General features: G+C 49.5%; 2 protein-coding genes across 2 annotated transcripts; both read left to right on the top strand.

Annotated features, from left to right (window-relative positions):
* Window positions 1-2,819: 2,819 nt before the first annotated feature.
* On the top strand, window positions 2,820-3,629 carry CTHT_0064900 (uncharacterized protein; the record flags this gene model as incomplete). Its single annotated transcript, XM_006696730.1, has 2 exons — window positions 2,820-3,272; window positions 3,321-3,629. 2 exons carry the CDS (start codon window positions 2,820-2,822, stop codon window positions 3,627-3,629), a joined length of 762 nt encoding a protein of 253 aa, XP_006696793.1.
* Window positions 3,630-16,194: 12,565 nt separating this feature from the next.
* Window positions 16,195-19,929, top strand: CTHT_0064910 (uncharacterized protein; the record flags this gene model as incomplete). The annotated part of the gene is made up of 6 exons (XM_006696731.1): window positions 16,195-16,354; window positions 16,448-16,747; window positions 17,620-18,245; window positions 18,317-18,333; window positions 18,972-19,077; window positions 19,135-19,929. The coding sequence occupies 6 exons, from the start codon at window positions 16,195-16,197 to the stop codon at window positions 19,927-19,929; spliced, it is 2,004 nt and encodes a 667-aa protein (XP_006696794.1).
* Window positions 19,930-20,414: the final 485 nt, after the last annotated feature.

The raw sequence follows: 20,414 nt of genomic DNA on the forward strand, positions 1-20,414 counted from the left end.
AAGGCTCATCTGGGCCCTGACAGTTCTGTCCGCCATATCCCCTGATGCTCTCCGGGTACTTTGCAACTGTGGAGGTGACGCAAGCTCTGGTGGGATGGATCCGCCGTGATCACGGCCTGCGTGTGTATTCTGTCGAAAAAAATTTTTTCGCTTATCAGTCAGCCTCAGGGAACTAAGCTTTCTTATGCCCCCCTTAACTCTCCCTGATACACCGCTGACATCCTGAAACCCACAATTCGCCCTCCTCCAAACCATCGCCGTTCATTACGGCCTTGGCCGGTGCTATGGAATCCAACGCTCTATGAATACAATCATTTACGTAGTCAAGTACTCCTGTATCACGGGCTTCCACTCCATCCTGGTAACCTGTTGGAGCATGACCTTATTGCCCGATCCCTGCTACACATCGCCATCTCCCACAAAGCCGCATGCGCTATATGGTATGGTCGATCCTGATTATTGTTAGTTTGATGTTCGCCGTTAAAGGGATAATACAATGGGTGCAGCACTGACTGATTTCGAGGCTGTGGATTTGTGAGCATCCCCGAGGGAAGTGCCCCCTGTCAAAGATGGTTGAGAGGTGGTTGAGTGCTTCAATACGGCGGTTAGTGCGTTTAGTGTGTTGATGGATATTGTGTTGGCGTTGATTCCATGGAGAATGATGTGAACGGAGACGATTAATGAGAGGAAGATACTGGGAGCGGTGGTTGCTATGAGCGCTGGTGTCATGTAAGTGACGTATAAGTGACCGGCTCCATGTGAGTAGTAATGGGATTTGTTGCTTACTTCCAACAGACCAGGGTTGATGTTCTTTCTTAATGTCAAGACACTATATGTCATCGGTAACGAAAACAGTAATCTCTCCTTTCTCAGCCTCTCCACCCGATATGACGACTAAGCAGTCTAGCTACAACAGTGGAACTCTTCGTCTTCGGTACCATTGAGCTCGCAACAGCCATCATGGCCTGCTCTATTCCAATGTTTTGTGTGCTGGTTACGCGATAGAGATGACGAAGGCGGTCGACTCTATCAATCGGACGGGAGTACGCAGAAGAACTTGTCATTGCCAAATATCGAGACGCATAAGGAGATGGATCAGATATGTGTCGATTACCATGGCATTTCATGTGACATGATATCCTGTATTTGTAGCATTTTTTAGTCGCGTTGTTTTCGGTAATAGTACTAATATGTTCATGTTTACTTGATGTTGGATGTATAGAAAATGGTGATGTGGATGGGAGTATGTACTTGGGTGTTACCCTGCAGAACACGCAGCTCTGAGGGAATCTGTCAAGCACAATGGGTGCCGCAGGATAACAACGCTTTACCTTCTAAACTACACACACGTGAGGGTGGATGAGTATGGCTCTTATATAAAGTCAAGTGTGCAGCTGACCTCAGTGGAGCCCGGGCTGACCGAGGTAGGTCAGTGGTGACCACATTGCGGTCACTTGCAACTAACACTTGGGGTTGAGAGAGACATATTTGGATTGTCCTACCCTCAACAAATCAAATTCAGTCAAGATATTACCTGAAGTTCCCTCAAGAACTCCGGGATAGGGACATCAAGACTTCTTAGATTGCTCATTGGTGTCTTGTTCATGCTTGGAGCGTACCTTAAGTCAGGGATGTGACAAACTACTCTTGCTGTGTTAGCATCATGTCTTGAGAGCCATCCGCTTCTGGGCAGCCCTTCTCTTGGAATTGAACCTGATGGAATATTTTGTGATTCTTTGAGTCTCCTGACCTAGAAAAAATTGACTAGCTGGTCAGTAGAAGCTATCTCGTGGAATTGCTTCCATCGAAGTCGAAGAGCATTGCAACAATGTCATAGATCGCTTATTGGACCTCTCTTGCGATCCTTTAATTTTGTCAATCAACGATGTGGATAATTGAACCAAAAAGCCTATATTTATTTCAGGAAGAAAAATGCTCGGACAAACATATGTTGCTGCTGAGCCTTTCCGACTGCCAAAAGTGGTGATTTTGTCCTCCAGAACCACGCTCCCGCGGATTAGGTAGTACTATGGACCTCAGCTGAGAACTCCTGGAACTGTGGAACTCGGCCGACTCGGCCCCGACTTATTCCAGCAAGCTCGTATCATTCATGCGCCAAAAAATAGATCGGTCGACGAGAATATCTGGTAGAATATTTTTACATTCTCTTCAATGGCATGCATGTCTGCTAAGAGTTTGGTGAAGTCTGTCCGTCTTACAAAAAGCGTCAGGCGGGGCTGTGCTATTTACAGCACTTACAGGGGTTGATCTGGGGTAAAGCATCCGCTATTGGTGGATCTCGCGTGGTACCTTGCAGCACCTTTACCAGTAAGAGCTGCGGCTGTGCCGCCGATACTGTTACCACCACTGTGGGACCGGGCTAACGTTGTCTGGCTGATGCCAATTATCTCATTTTGCAATTCTCCTTACCAAGGGCTGAGATCCAGGAATGGCATTCGAACAAAGTAAGCAGGATGTTAATTGGGTCAACTGAGATTGCATCAATTGTATCCTCAACGGATAGCTTAGGATGAGCTCTGTCATGATGGAGCCAAGCAGTCAGTCCGACAGTAGTCATGGAAAAAAGACTAACTTAGAAACTAGAGAACCGTGTTCAGTTCTTGAATATTGGAAAAAGTATAAAGACGGCTCAGGATCTCAACATTCCTGCCTCGACATCATCATCAGCATCAGTGGCTCAAAACAGCCTCAGATAATCAATACTTCTCAAGCCTCAAGCTCTCCAACAAAACTCCATTCTCTTCCCCAAACGTCCAGTTCATTCTCTCTACTCGGAAGCTCTCAACACAACCATCACAATGAAACTCACTAACATCTTCCTCACCTTGGCGGCCGCCGTCTCCATGGTCACAGCCTACCCCATCACTGGCGAAGGTGTCAACTGCCGTTCTGGCCCCGGCACCAGTTACAAAGTGATCAAGTCCTACAAGAAGGGTACCGACGTCAAAATCTCGTGCCAGATCAAGGGCGAGAGCATCAATGGCAACAACCTTTGGGACAAGACGCAGGACGGTTGCTATGTCTCGGACTACTATGTCAAGACGGGCTCCAACAGCATGGTCACCAAGCAGTGCTCTTCTTCAGGCAGCGGCGGTAGCGGTTCCAGCGGGAAGTCTTCGTACCAGGGGAAGATTACTCGCGATGAAATCATCGAGCGCGGCATGTACTGGATCAATAAGAAGGTGCCTTACTCGCAGAGCGCCTACTATCCGGATCCTCAGGGAAGGAAGTATCGCACAGATTGCTCTGGCGTAAGTCTCTCACACGCCTAACCAACAATCTAATACTAACGTGAACAGTTTGTCTCCATGGCCCTGCACGCCTGGGCCCCTGGCTATAGCACCGTAACCATGACCAAGATCGCAAAGGAAATTAAATGGAGCGAGCTCAAGAAGGGTGACTTCGTCGGCACGCTCGGCAGCGGCACCGGTGGCGACGGCGGCCACGTTGTGCTCTTCCTCTCCTGGGCCGACAGCGCTAAGAAGACCTTCAACACTCTCGAGTGCCGCAATAAGGCCAGCGGCTGCGTCAAGTACAAGCGCCCGATCAACTACAAGATTGGGAGCCGAACTGCTAAGCCTTATCGTTACATTAACGTTAAGGACTAGATGGTTGGGGCGGTTTTGGATGGTTTGGGAACATATGAATGGGAAGCTGGATGGACCGAATGGGACATTCAGGGGAAAAATTTTCGCGTTTGAAATGTGCCATTGTATCTTCTTGGTCTCTATCTTGTCTTCTCTTTTAACTTTGCTTCATTGTGAGGTAGGATGTACTTTGTGGTGGTTGTGATCAATTTAGACATCACCATTGACTCTGTCATTTTTCTCAGCAATAGTTTTATGACATGTGGTTGAGCCTTTGTCAATTGGTCGAGCTTCCAAGAAGTACCCTAATTGTAACACTGGCATCTATACATCCACTTTGTACTAGCTCGGCCTGTACCATCCTCCTCTAGCTGCTCTCGGAATTCCAGTAATAGTCTCTCCAGCCAATCATCTGGGAGCTCAAGATCTGTGCAGAAAGTAATCAATTAGGCATTCGATGGCGAACTGTAAGACACAAATAAGAGAAGGACAGGGTAGGAAGCCTACGTTTATTGCAACACATAGAGTAGAGGACGCAGTAGGTAACAGCCTGCTTGGTGACGACTGTGGGATGTGTATGTAGGCCCCAGAACATGCGGCATGCCTTCAAAGATGAGCCCTAAATGAATGAGAAATTATCCTTAATGAAGGGCAATAAATGCTCTTGCAGTCAGTTCCAGTTATTGTCCTGTAATTGGCGCGATAAGACAGTGTTTACAGCGCGGTTATGCTATGCCCGGATGACAGGATCATGGACGGAGCGCAATTCATCCGTGATGATTGTCAGAAGTGCTGTCATCGGGGGGGTGAGCATTGGTTGCCATCATTTTGCTTCGTAAAAGAGAAAACTGATTGTTACAGGAGAGAAACCTGAAGTGCGGGCTGCTCCACCCGCAGTGACCACCCATGGAGATTTGAGTGTCTGTCTCTACCCATAAGCGGGCCTGGTGTGAGTGCCCCTTGGGTGGGTCTCCAGCCAAATGCAAGTGTCAAATGCAAAGGCCCTACATAATTCCACTCAGCCATACTTTCCAGCTGGCTGCAAGTTGCCTCAAGCCTGGCCTGGAGTGGACGCTGGCTGTGAGTGCCGGATGTCCCATCAAACAATTGACGAGTGGAGCTCCAAATGTGCCCTGAACAATTGCCAAGGTATCTCATTCCAGATTCTTTTGTCTTCATTACTCCTTTGAGGTTGACATTGACCCAAAGAACATTTTCCGAACTGAGTCAAAGTTCCTTTGTTCACATCTATCTCTGTGGCCTAACTTTAATAATATACCACCTTTTGCGAGGACATAGTCACGCACTTCCTAGGGATACTGCCAGATCCATGAACACCAGACCGTGTGCTGATATAAAATATGGTATTTTGTCAGTAACCACATGCACTAAGAACGGGGAGGTATAAATTACTTTACTGCCATTGTGTGTCTTCTTGCTTAAATACATCTCTTTACTCCCATTCCCAGTGAACTAATGTAGCTTCCTCTGATAATATCATTCTGTTCCCACTTGAGCTTGTGATTGCAGAACTCTTTGACCGAAGTCATTGTCGACTCTAACAAAGGACATTCAACAAAGCACAGCCAACATTTATGGAGATATATCTAGCCATAACCAACTGATATCTCTTAGGACACATCCCCAACCACAGATGAAGAGCAGCCAACTTTGTCAGGAAGAATTGTCTGTCCCTTCTAGCCTCTCTCAACTCTCCGTGAAGAAGGCGGCGATGTCACTCCGGGAAAGATTGGATCTTGATGGGAACTTGAAACACGGAGATCCCCAACTGCCAACACAAGGGATGCCAGAGATAGAATGATTGTGAACGACACAAATACGTGGTTGATCCCGGAGGATATATGGAGCCATGCGACCGAATGACCAAGATGGTCAAGGCAGGAGGACGAGACCCCTGAAAGCCTGGTAGGCCGAGGCACTCACAACAGCAAGAGGATTTCATAAGAAAAGTGCCCGGACACGATGAATCTTGGATGTACAAGAAAATCATGATATGGATGGGAGTATTTACCTGCACGTTGCCCTGCAGAACACACGGCCCTGAGGGAATCTGTCAAGCACAATGGGTGCCGCAGAATAACAACGCTCTGCCTTCTAAACAACACATGCGTGAGGGCGGATGAGCATGGCTCTTATATAAAGTCAAGTGTGCAGCTGACCTCAGTGGAGCCCGAGCTAACCGAGGTAGGTCAGTGGTGACCACATCGCGGTCACTTGCAGCTAACAATGAAGGACTTCGTTTGCTTTTCCTCTCCCAGCACAAGAACACTGAGGACCAAGAAAATTATTACATATATCAATTGACTTCGTTGTGCACCCCACATCGTCAGTGGCTATTATCTAACCCATTTGACCTATTGTTGATCCCTGCCTGCACCAGACCAAGTCCACCATTACAGCACCCAACATCGATCCTTTACAAGTGACCCTTGTAACTTCATTTTTTCAGCCTTCAAATTGTTCAATCGTTCCATGTTCTATAGAGACTTGTAAATGTACTTCTGACAAGTGATCAGGTCCTCTCTGTACTTGTCAGTTCCAATCCCCGGTCTTGTATGCAAAACTTTGGAAATCAAATGCATCACAGCTGCAGGGGCTTGCTTATTTGTTGTGAAGTCATCAATTTCTCTGCACATGTGTACTTGGCTGACTCCTCAGCCAATGGGGCAGCTGCCAGGCTTGAGTGTTAAAGTTAGTATATGATCTGTAAGGTATAGCCTTCAGATTTAGCCTTCCAACAGAGGTAGAAACAACAAAAGAAAAGTACAAATGGAAGAAAAAACTGGAATTTCGTTGGTTATTGGAATCCTTTTGTCAGGTCTTTCCATGCTATCAGCAGGCATCGAAGTCTAGGTCGAAGTTATGATCTTGGGTGTAGAAGCTAGTGACATCTGGTTTCCCACCAAATAGGATGTCCGACAAATGAAAGGGAAAAAAGTTATACTGAAAAGTGAAAATGATACTTTTATCGGGTCTGAGTATTAGAAGGGGATGAGCGGAAGAACGAGTGTTCTGCCTGGAAGAAGGAAAGAGGAAGAGGACAAAATATGGGCGATAGGCATAACTATGCCCCATGTCTCAGTCATCTGGCAAATAGTGAGAATAGAACTCATTGGAGCTTTTAATGATGCCACTCTCATGACCATTTGCTTCGCCATGAGCCCTGAATATCACAACCTCCGGAGCCTTCGACTACCTACAACTGTTGGAAGCCCCTAAACAATGTCAAAATTATTCAATAGTAATGATTTCACTTCATAGACACCCCCCTGTCACCTTTGAAGTCATCACCGCAAGCAACGGGGCTGTGTTGCGGAGGTACTCCGGACATGATGTCGGCACAAAGCGGGGCACCCGGACCATACTCAGCTCCGGCACCGGTGAGTGGGGCCAGAGTTCCGGCCGGCACACCCACATCCACAGTGCAGCTACCGTGTGGCCACGGAGTAGTTGAAGGGCGGATCGTCATGGTCTCTGTGATGAAAGCCGTCACCCTATAACATTCATGATGCATATTTGGTTATAACTCCGTCTCCTTATCTCTCTTAGCCTGTTTCTCAGGCCATAGTGAGAGATGCCGGAGGGCAGGATGTCAAAACCTTTGCTCTGATGCAGTCTAGTTCAGGAAGTAGCACAGTTTGGTTCATGTTGACCTGTGGCCATCTTTGGCAGACATGATAACATATTTTGTGGGTGAAGAATGAGCACAGGTTACACTGCCTGATAGCGTGTTTTTTATACGAAAATTGATCAAAGAAACAATCAAGCTTCTGGTTTAAGTCAACCACTATGTTCTTCTCTTGCTTTGCTGATCTTGTGCTATTCCAGTCTGTCGCTATCTCGCTTTCTCACTCCCAGTTCCCGGCTCTTGTAGCTTGAGATTTCCAGTTCAGCCAAAGATTGACACCAACAGAAACTTCACAACAGCATGTTACAAGTTACAGCCTACCTAGGTGCGCAAGCTGTCTTTCAGTGAGTAGTGAACCCTGTTCTTGTTTTGTATCATGCCTTTAAAGGCAAGCAAGATTTTTGTGTAATGTTTCGCAATATCCATCTTGACAGCATTGTTCCCGATGAGCCACTTGAAGGAATGCCAACCTCATCTTTGCAACTCTCAGAGCCTCATTCATCATTCAATATTCCTCTTTTAACCCAGTTTCTCTCTACATTGCGGACCATTTGTTGTCCCAGTCTTTATCCCTAACCCAAAGGATGGAACATGTACCCACCACTCGGTCTCGAGATCTCTCCTCTGAAGCCAAGACCCCAGGATTCACGAAATTTGCCAATTTTCCCACTTCCCACAGGTCACCCCTCATTCCCATTTGACCTAAGAAACGCCTTAAAAATTCTTATTCATGTGATGCCCCTGTTCTCTTTGACCGACTTTCGGTGAGAATCAGTAGAAAGAATGGGGGTCATCAGGATGCTACCCAACACATGGTGATGTCACTGAAAGAGCAGGGAGCACCATGTTTGCCATGACGTGAACTGAGCGCGCTGCAGTGAAGTGGGGGGGTATTTTCCGCGTCGGGTCCACAAGAAAATGTTAGCCGTTAAAGAACTCGCACTCATTTCTTCGGAGCTTTTCTCCCAGCTCGAACTGAGGCCGATTAGATAGAGGACATAGTGACGTAACAAGGTTGATGAAAGATCAGGAACTTGACATGGCATGCCAACTTGGCAGGGCTCAGGGTGACAGCTCAACTAGCCGCTTCCCAGGCACAGAAGACTAGAGAGAGGGGGGCAGTACCAAGGGCAACTTGAGCTGGAACTGTGGGGGAGGTGTAGCGAACTTCCTGTGGAGAGCCAGCCCACAGAGAACACCACTCCCACGGCTAGCCTTCGCTCGGGCAGAGCAAGCGGGTCGTTGGCTGCACTCTGCAGCGGCTGCTGCGGTAAAAGAGGGTAATAAGGACAGCCCAGATAAGGGCCTGATCCCTGAAATCGGCTGATATCGACCAATGACGGGCGTCGCTGAACGAGGGGCTACTGCGTAGCGTGCGTCACTCTGCTTGTTCTCTCGGAGGGGCATCAAAAAAGATTTTCGACCCCGTGTCCTGACAGAAGAGGCGAAGGGAGTTCTCATCTCCTCCCCAACAAGTCTCCAGACTGACCCAGTGCTGAGGGTTCGGATCTCTACAAGAGCCTTAGCTGCTACACTGCCTAACTGTTTCTGCCTCAGCTGGCTGGCATGTGTGAATTAGAGCGGAAGACCGACCGAGCAGTCGGAAACCGGATGGGAGACGGACATGCTAAGAGTTTTAATCCAGGGTCGCTTATTCCCGTTCTGGCATGCCGCAAGAAGGGAATGTTCTCGTCATCCCCTCTACTTGGGACCTTGGGATTGTACTACTCACGACAACCAGCTGGAGGGGCCCATCTGGGCTCGCGCTGGAGAAGCATTATCTTGCTGGCAGTAATGATGACATGAACTTACAGTGACCACCATCACAGACGCCGTGGCCGCTCAGCTTTGCAACTTCCCCAGTGTCCAGCTGGCAACTTCCCCTTCAGACAGGCCTACCACTGCCATCTCATCACTACCATCTGCCCAGTTTTGATGTTGATGCGAGGACTGGATGAGTTGGGCAATCTGTGATAGTCGTGATCTATCCAATTGTCTTCCAGAGGTGCGGGAGCACAAAGCGGCCTTTGGGGGGAGGGAAGAGTTGAGTTGTTGGACTTAATGACAATCAGCAGGTCAATGTTGTTGGTGCCCAATGACGGAAGCGGGTCGATATGAGAGCTGAGGGGAAAGGAACAATACAGCTGCTCCAACAGGATCAAAGCTGATGCCTAGATCCAGGAGACAAGTGATCTAAGTCTATCCAGATTCGCCAGAGATATCCAACTAAGCATGAGAGCTACCCGATCGCCTGGAGAAGCTTCCAGATATGTGACGAATTGTTCTTTACACTGGTCTTTCGTCATCTTTCTGGCAAGCGAAATGCTGCTGGTTGACACCAAGGCAGATGCCCATTGGCTAGACGTGCTCGAAGATGTCCATCCGAGGAACTGGTGGGGGTTTGACACTGAGGGGGTGTGTTTGCTCCCTTGATACCTACCGTGCCAGTCATCATGCATGTTGGCCGTGACGGCCAAGGAGTAAGTCCTTGTGTTACATCAGTTTTTTTTCTTGGACAAGACGGAAACTTAACCGTAACGGTAACACTGGCCAATGCCTGGTGGGTAATCTTCCAGACACTGTCACTGTGATAACTGTGATGAAGTCAACGCCGAGAGTCGATGCACGGACGTGATGAGATTGTCCCAAATGAGGAAAGAATGGTCAAAGAAGCCGTCATAGGGGTTGTCGGCGTCAGTGTTGCAAAGCAGGAAGTTCAAGTCGAACCTTTGGGGCCCAACACATCTCGCTGAACTCGACCTGGAGCCTGACGTCGAGCGAGCATATCGTGTGCCGAGCTCCGGGAACCAGGAGACTTATGTGGCACCGATCACTATCGTGGTTGGCCCGTCGCTTGCTTTTGAGCCATTTACTTTCGGATATACCTACTGGACAAAACAGTTTGGCATGCCCTTTAGAGGCAGCTTTTGAGCCCCATCATAAGTACTGGGCGACGGAATCCCCGTCCCTCGGTATCGTTTGTAACGTTTGTAACTGAAGGTCATCTTTACTAGTGACTCCCGAGATGGAGGATCAAGGATCCTCAGTCAGGATACCCTTGTTCCCTTCCGTGACCACACGTTATCGGTGCTTCGGAAATTAGTCCGAACCTTGAGCACACCCAATCGACGTCTCATAATTGGGGACGACTTTCTGGTCTGGGGCTATGACGACAGCACAACAGACAGGTTCGGTTGTTCCGTCGCCAGCAGGTAGTGATGCCCTGCACGCCATGCGTTCCAAGACTTCCTGCCCTGGGCCCGAAGACACCCTCGAGGACCCAGCACGGCCACACTTTGGCCTCTTTTCACAAGCTAGCTTCAGGTAGACGTCTGGATGACAGAGATTTGAGGCGGTCACGCCACCAGCACCCAAACTGGTGGTTCCATCGGCGTCGGAAACCTGCAGCGGGAATGTGGAGGTGTGTGTGCGTGTGGAGTAGGACGTGCTACAGGTACTCTACTGCTCTTCTTCCCAGAGTGCCAGAAGAGCCAGCATCTGTCCCAGTGCCAGCACAGAGGTACCATACTACTCTGCCCTACCCACATCGCATGCACTGGACGAACCTGCGCCGCATTTAGCTAACCGATCGACGTCACTGGCCCCATCACTCAGCCCAAGAGGGATATCCGGGCCCTACTTCCCTTCTCTCGGTCGGGGTTCTTCAACCGCACCGGTGAAACACCGAACCTCTTCCTCCTTTCCAGTGAGATTCTGGCTCGGCGGTTCCACAAAGCTGGAAAGTTAGGCTCCAGCACGCCAGCACGCCAGCTTTTCTGAGCGCAGGATGAAGCGCAGTCCCAGATCGAAACTTGATTGTCAGGCCCACCTGAGAGGTTAAATAGCTCTGGCCTCCCCTGCTGGCGGAAGAGGGTTGGTCTCTCGAGACACCAAAGATCAAACCTCTGAAGCGGGAATATCACAACGCTAAGTGCTGTCGCGCCGGGTCGGCCTGGTAGCTTGGTGAGCATAACAGATCGTCATCATTGGTGTGATGGGATGCTAACTGCTCTCAGAACTGCAAAGCTACTGCACCGAGACTGCATCATATTGCCGCCACCTGCTCCGTCTCGAACTTTGTTCCGCATATCGGAGCTCAAGATGGCTGTAGGTTGACGTCTCTTCGCCTCTGCTCCCAGGCTGGATACCCCATGTTGTTATGGCAACCGAGTGGTTGTCATAAACTCAGGAGCCCCTGAGCTACTGCAGGAGTACCGGAACTCTGTTCTGACGGGCGCTGAACGGATCAGCAGTTCGCAGAAGGCGACATAGTTCGCATCAAGGGCGAGACCCCTATCTACAAAGTGATTGCGGTGAACAACGGCCAGGTCACTATCATCATCTCCAACCCCCAGCCCGACGGCACCTACCTTCCTTTCACCTCTTCCGCCCTGCAGACGGTCGATGAGTCCAGCATCGAGAAGGCCGATGATTTATAGGATTGAGAGAATCGTACAGTGGCTCGGAGGCTAAGAAACCTCCTCTCACCAAGTTATCATCGATCATCATCTTTGGCTCACGTTTGCTTGCTCGCTTGGCTTCACGTTGGGTTGGATCTGAGCACGGCGCTGGTGGTACTAGGTATCATGGTTTTGGGCAATCCTCCTTGGTTGTTGGAACTTGGGAATATCCTTTTACCTTGTGGCATGCATTTCGTGATACCTCAGGTCTGCTGTTGGAGCTCGATTCTCATCGTTAGTTGGGGATATGCACTAATCTTCCGTGCAATTACACCAATCGTTCTCTCCCCCCTAGAACGTATGATCCCTTCTTCCAGGCTGCTTTTGCTGCTACATCACTAGCTGCTTTTCCTGCATTCGTCCCAGGCACACGGGTCCTTGCGTGAATGGAGTTCGGCTGCCTATGCAAGTGTTGAATGCAGGGCATCGGCCAACTGCAGGTTGACGCAAGATGAGCGAAGAGGGGCCTTTTCTCCCTTTTACAGTTATCTTACCGTCCTAGCACAGTATGACGAGCAGACAGCAAGCCATCCTAGTGGATCGGGATCAACTTTTGTCACTGCCTGTAGATGTCATGACCACTCTCCCTCGAGAAAGCCTTAACGATGCATTGGAAGAAAGAGGTCAGGGACAGCCAACAAACCCTCTTTCGAGCGCTTTCCAATTTTACCCCCGGCACCAAGCTTTCTCATACCAGTCAAGCATGCTAGCTGTCCAGCTAGGTTTATCCGATCAGGGTAAAGGCAAAAAATGGTCCCCACCAGATGAACCACGTTGTTACCCGATGGATGAAGCACAAAGTCCCCGATCCACGGCAATGTTTCTAGTTCTCCTTTCCTGCCAAATACTATATCATAATCAGCCACTCTATTCCTAACGTTCATCTGGGTTGAGCCTGCCACTCTCTCTTCCAAAGGTCAACTTCCACGTTCCCGGCTATTATTGGTTAATACTGTAACTGACCACAACTTATTCACAGCTAACATTTAATCTCATTCCAGCTGTTTTGAACCCGATGCCCCAAATTTAGTGATCCACGGTACTGCATATAAGGGATCACCGAGCGATTCAAGTGTTCCGGATGGCCGTGATGGAAGAACAGGAGCTCCCGAGCTCTGCCCTCAATTCATATTATGAGAACTCGACACTCGCTGCACCATCAAAGTCCAAAACAGGATGAAACAATTCCCACCAAATATCTTTATCCTATCTGTCCTCATTGAGGCAGTCAAAGGAGCAGTCCAATATCCTGACTGCCTTAACGGCCTCCTCGAGTCCAACCTCGTTTGCGATACAACCGCCCCCCCCCTTCCTCTAGAGCCGCCGCGCTAGTCTTATCTCTCACAAACGCCGAAAACTCGCAAACCTCACTAACAACTCTCCGGGCATCCCCCGCTTCGGCTTATCCCCTACCAATGGTGGAATGAAGCCCTTCACGTCGTCACCCACAACCGGGGCATCACTTGGGCACAGAACAGACCCTTCAGCGCAGAGACCCAGTTCCCCCAAGCAATTACCAGGTTGGCAGCATTCGACGATGAACTCATCGAGAAGATAGGAGAGACTATTGGGACCGAGGCGAGAGCATTTGCTAATGTGTGAAGGACCCATCTCGATCTTTGAACACCTGATGTTAATCCGCTGAAAAATCTGCGCTAGGGTAGGGGACGTGGGACACCTGGGAAGGATGCATTTAGGAATAGAAGTGGGTGGAGACGTTTGTGAGAGGAAAGCAAGGCCCTGGACCGACATTCAGGGTCGTGGCGACGTGCAAACACTACGCTGCGTATAACTTGGAGAACTCGGGAAGCACGACGAGGTTCAACTTTGATGCCAAGGTGTCGATGCAGAATCTGGTTGAGTACTATCTGCCGCCATCTAAGGGGTGTGCAAGGGATGCGAAGGTTGGGTCGATGATGTGCAGTTATAATGCTGTTAATGGGGTTCTGGCGTGTGCGGACTCATATCTGGTGGATGCGACACTGAGGAAACATTGGAACTGGACTGACCAGAACCAGTATGTTGTCAGTGACTGCGACTCGGTGCATTACGCTGGGAATGCGAACAGAGGCCATCGGTATAAGTCGAGCTTCGACGCTGCCACCGGGCAGCCGTAGAGGCTGGGACTGATAACATGTGCTGGGCGAGAGGAGGGACTTAGCCGGATGCCTCATCTGCGTTTAACTAGCGCCAGTTCAGCCATACTACGCTCGACAGGGCCATGCTACGCCAATTACAGGGCTTATTTCGGGTAAGGTACTTTGACAGATCCAATGGCATGTATCGTAACCTCGGGGCCAACGACGTCAATACCGCTGCTGCCAGGGAACTCGCCCTACAAGTAGCCCAAGAGGGCATTCCCTCCTCAAGAATGATCGCTTCTTCCCCGTCTCTCTCAATGGCTCCAACATCAGAGTCGCAACGATCGGCTTCTGGGCCAACGCCGTTGACAAGATGCTCGGCGGTTACAGCGGGATTCCCCCTTTCCGTCATGACCCCGTCACAGCCGCCCGATCAATGAGAATCACAGTCAACTATGCCAACGGGCCGCTCACTCAATCCAATTTTGACATGAACTTCGTTATCTCAGCCGCCTGGCGCTCCAATATCATCCTCTTCTTCGGTGGCATCGATAACACAGTCGAGAAAGAAAGCCACGACCGCACCTTCATTGCCTGGCCATCCAGTCAACTTTCCTTAATCCATCGCTTATCAACCCTCAACGAACCCATCATTTTCATTCGCATGGAAACACACGTCGACGACACACCTCTGCTCAGCATCAACAATGCCATATGTGAACTAGACTCCATACACGAATATGGCGCTTCACCCGTGGATAGCCATTCCGGACGAACGTAACGCTGGTATAAAGGGGCAGTATTCCCTTTTCGATATGGCTTCACTACACTAATTTCTCTATCTCCGTTACGGAATCCTTCACCTGTAACTTTTCAATTGCTAAGATCATGGATAAGTGCAAGGGGACGGTAAACTACCTAGATCAATGCCCCTTCCCTCTTCTTTCTCTCATTATCATGGATACAGGCAATAGAACATCAGATTATGTATCTTTGGCCTTCTTAACAGGCACATATGGCCCCCCTCCATGCACAATTAAGACGTTTGCGACATACAAGAGGGCCGAGGGGATTAAGCCCGGAAAAACGAGGGAGATGATGCTGGAGTGGAAGCTCGAGAGTCTGGCGATGATGAAAGAGGGGACACAGTGCTATATCCGGGGGACTACAGCTTATTAGTGGATGAGCCAACTGTTGCAGAGGTTAAAATTTTATTAGTTGGGGGGAAGTGGTCTTGGAGAAGTGGCCGCAACTGAGATTGTGAGGGGGTTAAGGTTTGTTAATAGGACTGTATGGCTGTGATATTGCATCCATTTCCAGGAAAGGGACGCAATGAACTCCAATCGCCGGTAGATTTCCAAGTAATTGTGAATTAATTACTGAACTTGAACTTAATAGGACCTAAATTGCATGCATAGTCACCTAGCTGTCATTGTCAGACAGATAACCCTCTGGCCTTGTTCCATGCCCATGTATTCCAACAGCCCTGGCTGGAGAGGCTGGGTGGGTGCTGTTGGTATCGTGATGGAGGACGAAGTTTTTAGACGCCATTACCATAAAGGCCTACGTGACTCAGAACAATAACTGAAGCAAGATTGGGCATCTTGAGGCATTCTTTTTGGGTCATCCTGTCGCAATTGTGGCTATGAAGATCTGGGTCGCTCTTAAGTTGATTGACTTCATTCATGGCGATTATGTGATAGGGGCCAACATTGTATTCTGGAACACGCATTCACAAATTCAATCACCATTGAAAATCTCACGCTTGGCCCCATTGATATCAGGCCATTGTCATGAGTTGGGACGGCAGATTATTAAGGTGGACTTCAACCCCGGGCCATACCACGAAAACTAAACCTTCAGGACTCCAGAAGTACCCTAAGCGATAAATAATACGTTGTTGTTGTTTCTGAGAGCCTTCAAAGAATCGGACAAATTCGATCTCATTTCTCCCTGGGCTACCATGTCGCAAAGAGCACGCATTCGCGTCATCTGTTATGGCATGGTCTATTCACTCCATGTCATTGCTATTGTTGCTCACCTATACAGCCTTTCACTTTTAGCACACAGTGCTGTGGTCCGAAAGTTGTTTGAGCGCGTTACTGCCCCTCGTTGCTGACATAACCAACTTTCAGATGAAAAGGCACCATGATGGCTGGTCTGCAATCACTCGCTGCAAGATAAATTTGCCTTCTTTCCCCCTGCAATCTCGACCTTTCTCCTCCTCCCATGCACCACACTCTAAGCCTGTAGGCTGTTTTCCCTCTTAGAAATTTTCTTTTCTTACTCCTCTTCTGATCACAGCGTGCAAATTTGCAACCCACAAGCTGACTAGTCCTTCCATCGAAGCTGGCTTCTCCCTCTTGAATAAACACTCCTCCCCCAGATATCTTGCAATGGGCGGCCGGATCTGGTCCAAGCAGGAGGAGGTCATCTTCTGGAAGAAGCTGATCCCCCACTCACCCAAGCGCTTGGGCAAGGACCTCGAGAATGAAGAGAAGTCGTGGGAATGGGTCGCCCAGGAGATGACAGAGAGGATGGGCAAGAACGCCCGCCGTGAGTATACGGCTCTTGGAGTTTGCAAGTCGACCAACTTTCTCCATGATAATTCGCAGTCATGAAACAATCTTGAACTAACCCTCAGTCAAGTTGAGCATTACTTCCAAAACACCTACCTCGCTCGCTTCTCGCCCAATGTCGGCCGCATGGCCGTCAAGTACTGGCGCCACGAACAAAAGCTCAAGAAGCAGAAGCTGGAGGCTGAAAAGGTGATGGAAAATAATCTGAACGAGATGTATTCTAAATCTCACAAGGCCGAACCTTCTGCTTCTGCTTCCACTGCAACTGAGTCCTTCAAGTCTCCTCATGAGCCTGAGCCCCCTGTTGCTGAAGTCTCTACCAGCCATGCTGCTGCTACTGCGGCTCCAGATGCCAAGGTTAACGCTCATTGTTAGTACTGCTCTCATTCCCACGTAAGAAACACCGGATCAATAACCACTAACACTGTGAGAAACACAGGAACTGCATAGTAACAAAAATCTTCTTTCGTAGCTAGAGTTTTACTAAAGGAGGGTAGATCTCAATTCTTTCACGGTCTTTTAGCAGCGATATGGGGTCACTGTGATGCAGCATGGGATATGGATAGCACACAAGAGGTATAGGGATCGAGAACTGGAAGTGTGAGCAAGGAAGGTCAAAGATTTGGGAAACAGCCTGAGGGGTGAAGCCCTTAGGCAAGAAAACTTTCTATAAGCTTAGAAGAGGCAACAGAATTGCTGGAAATTGAACTTGCGGTGTATTTGTCAACAACTACACATGGTCCTCAAGTGAGTAATGGCTCGGTGTGATATGTAATGAGGTCAGTCTTGATCTTTTATTTAGCGACCTCGTGCTGTGATCCCAACTATCACTTCCCAAAAAAACCTCCTCAGTCCTGCTTTTGAGAACAATAGGGGTCAGGAGCCATGAGGACAATTTTGGATCCGGGCGATCGCTGAAGCGGGGATCTACAAACCCCGCATCCTACCACAAAATCGGAACCCATATTTGTGAATCTGCTTATGCAACATCGTACATCTTACATCTCAGAGTTCATCACTCACCAGTTTCCTCTACAGATGAGACTTGCTTGTCCCTAGCTTGACTCAGTAGAGTTTCTTGAAGATGACACGACTCGAAGTACCGATTTTTGGTCATGCCTATGGAGCGATAGCTATTCGGGGAGGGGCAAGGAGGTTGGAGCAGAACCGAGAGGGTTCTTATGGTAGGACATAGCTCTTCTCAATCCTTGAGGACTCACTCAACGACTGACACAAGCACAGACGCAGGCGGCATGACTCCAACAGTCGATGAGCTGCGCTCTCTTCTTGAAAACCTTTCCAGTTCAGAAGAAAGCTTGGCTGGATGTAACAATATGGGGAACCGGCCGCCCGTTCTCATCATGGTCCGGCCGCGCGGCCCTCCTTCACCCACAACGTCAGTACAAACTGCGAAAGAACTTAATCACCATCAAGACTTCATCTACACCGATGACGAAATTGACGAGATGAAGGGCTCAATCAGCAATTTTGTCAAAAGCGGACTCCTCGACCCCTCCAAAGGGGATGGCTTCGTGTTCGGCTTACTTCAACACGAAACTGCCATTGGCAGTGAAGCAAAACTGTCACTAAATGTGCAAAGGACAACTGAACTTACCCGTCTTGTTTCACAATTTCGCTGTGTATTGCATCGAGCGGTGGACGACCTCTTCTCCCAGGCTGCGAGCGCTGCTTCCGCTGAGACTTTTCCTGATACAGTCGCAGATCTCATGATTCAAATCAGGGACTGCGGGTTTTCCGGAATTCTGACATCTGGTGGAAGAGGATCGGCTATTGACAATGCAGGAAAGCTGAAGACAATCATCAGAGCAGGAAAGAACGTCGGGATTGAGGTGACTCTGGGAGGAGGAGTGAGAAGTGCAGGGATGGATAGGTTTCTGGAAGCCTTGGGAGAGGATGCTGATGAGACATGGTTTCATAGCTCATGTTTGAGCAAATGTGAGCATGGGATCATCGAGTTTGACGAGGAGGAGTTGTTGAGGATGGCCAGGGGTTCAGGCCATTTGGGGAGGAGGATCAGATAGAGGTAACGGTCCATGATTAATACAAGCATAGACAAAGGAGTAACTTGATGTATGGTAGAAGGCTCGGTGGGACATTCCAGGCTATTCACATCGGATAACTGTTGGAAATCCACGATTACTCCTCTCCAAGACTTAAGGGAGTAGCACTTAGAGATGGGGATTAGCTAGGTTATTACTTCAGGAATCATTAGGCCGTTCTTTTGTGTGTCGGGACTTACGCCGTCAACCATTACTTGGGTACCTTCATCCCTCAGAGGAACACTTCTTTCAAATGTTGGGGACTACGATATTTTTCTTGATGCGGCTCAAATTCATTGCGAAGGAGAGTTTCACATGAAATCAAAATTCCGATTATCTGGACCCACAAAATCCATATCCCCATCCTTACCCCACTTTCTAGTACCCGGATCGTATTAAACACACGCGGGGGTGCATGCATCAGCCCCAAATGATGCCAGATTGCCCGCAGACTGCAGGGACGCCGTGGGCCACCTGTCGCCGTCGCATCACAAACTTCCAAGCCAAATCTTCAACATTGCACATCGCCTACAGTTTCGGGTCAGAGGCCATCGGACTACTCTATCTCCGATCGGAAGATTTGCCGACTTCCCAGTACATCTTAAAACCACCCCAAGCCGAGGCAGTCACATCCAAGATGGTAAGCCGACCCGCCACCGTCCCATCGCGATTCACGCTAACTCCCTCTTCCCTACAGAACACAGCCTTCAACTCCGCGCTGAAACAACGCACAGCAATTCGCAAAGACCTCGCCTCCCTGACCTCCCCCTCCCCCGATTCTCCCTCTTCCCAACAACTTCCCTCCCCGGCAGCGCTAGGCTCCCTCTCCGCCGCCCTAACCGCCTTCGCCCGCACCATCGACGAGTACCAGTCCCTCGCCAAGCAAGAGATCAATCCCGCAAAACAAGAAAAGGCCTTCGAACGCATCCGCGATTTTCGCGCTGACTTGTCTGAGTTCCGATCACAGCTTGCTGCGCTCAAGGCACAGAGGGAGGAGGCTGCGTACGCGGCTAATAGGGCAGAGTTACTTGGGAGGAGGCCGTTTGCGGCTGCGACGCCAGAGAATCCCTACGCGGGGAGTTCTACGGCGATAGCGACGGCGTCGGGGTATGGAGGCGGTGGTGGCGGGGGAGGTGGACATGCCAGGTCAACGAGTATTGCCGAGTCTGGGAGAGCAGGAGGGTATTTTGGGAGTGGCGACCCTGCGCGAGAAGCGCATGCGCTAAGGGAGCAGCAATTCTTTGCAAGCGCGCACTCGGCGCTGGATGAATACATTGCACGGGGGCAGGCTGTACTGGGGGATTTGGGGGCGCAGAGGGAGATGCTGAAGAGTACGCAGAGGAAGTTGTATTCGGTGGGGAATACGCTGGGGATCTCGGGAGATACGATTCGGATGATCGAACGGAGAGCGATGCAGGATAAGTGGATTTTTTGGGGAGGGGTCATGGTGTTTTTCGCGTTTTGCTGGTTGGTGCTGCATTTCTTGCGGTAATGAGGCAGGAGAGATGGTGGTTAGCAGGGGAGGGAATGTGCTGTCATTTACAGCGGGGAGTTTGGCGTCTGAATGCAGTGTTTGGAAAGTAATATACGTATACCATGGTTGGCATGCTAAGTATGATTCACTAATCGCATGCTAGACGTAGGTCTCCGAGGGCATCCAGAGCTTCAGTCCATGTGTCTAATCATCCAAGTCAAGTGTCCCTCAGCTCAGCTGTAAACAACACATCCCCGGTCGTTTCGATTACGATGACCTTCGTCTCTGGCAGAATATGGTTGTTCGTGCTGATCCGTGTCTGGAAGCTCGTCTCCCAGTCCGTCACATCCCATCTCAGTCCCTTGGTTGTGATCTGACAGCTGGCGCAAAGTGGCACTATTCCGCAGTGCTTCCCAAACACGCTCTCACCCTTTTCATCCCTGACCACGATATGATGTCTCCCCGACTTTAGCAGGAAGCTCAAGCTCTCCCCGCTGAACAAG

The sequence above is a fragment of the Thermochaetoides thermophila genome, assembly GCF_000221225.1.
Source record: "Thermochaetoides thermophila DSM 1495 unplaced genomic scaffold scf7180000011822, whole genome shotgun sequence".
Taxonomy (NCBI): domain Eukaryota; kingdom Fungi; phylum Ascomycota; class Sordariomycetes; order Sordariales; family Chaetomiaceae; genus Thermochaetoides; species Thermochaetoides thermophila.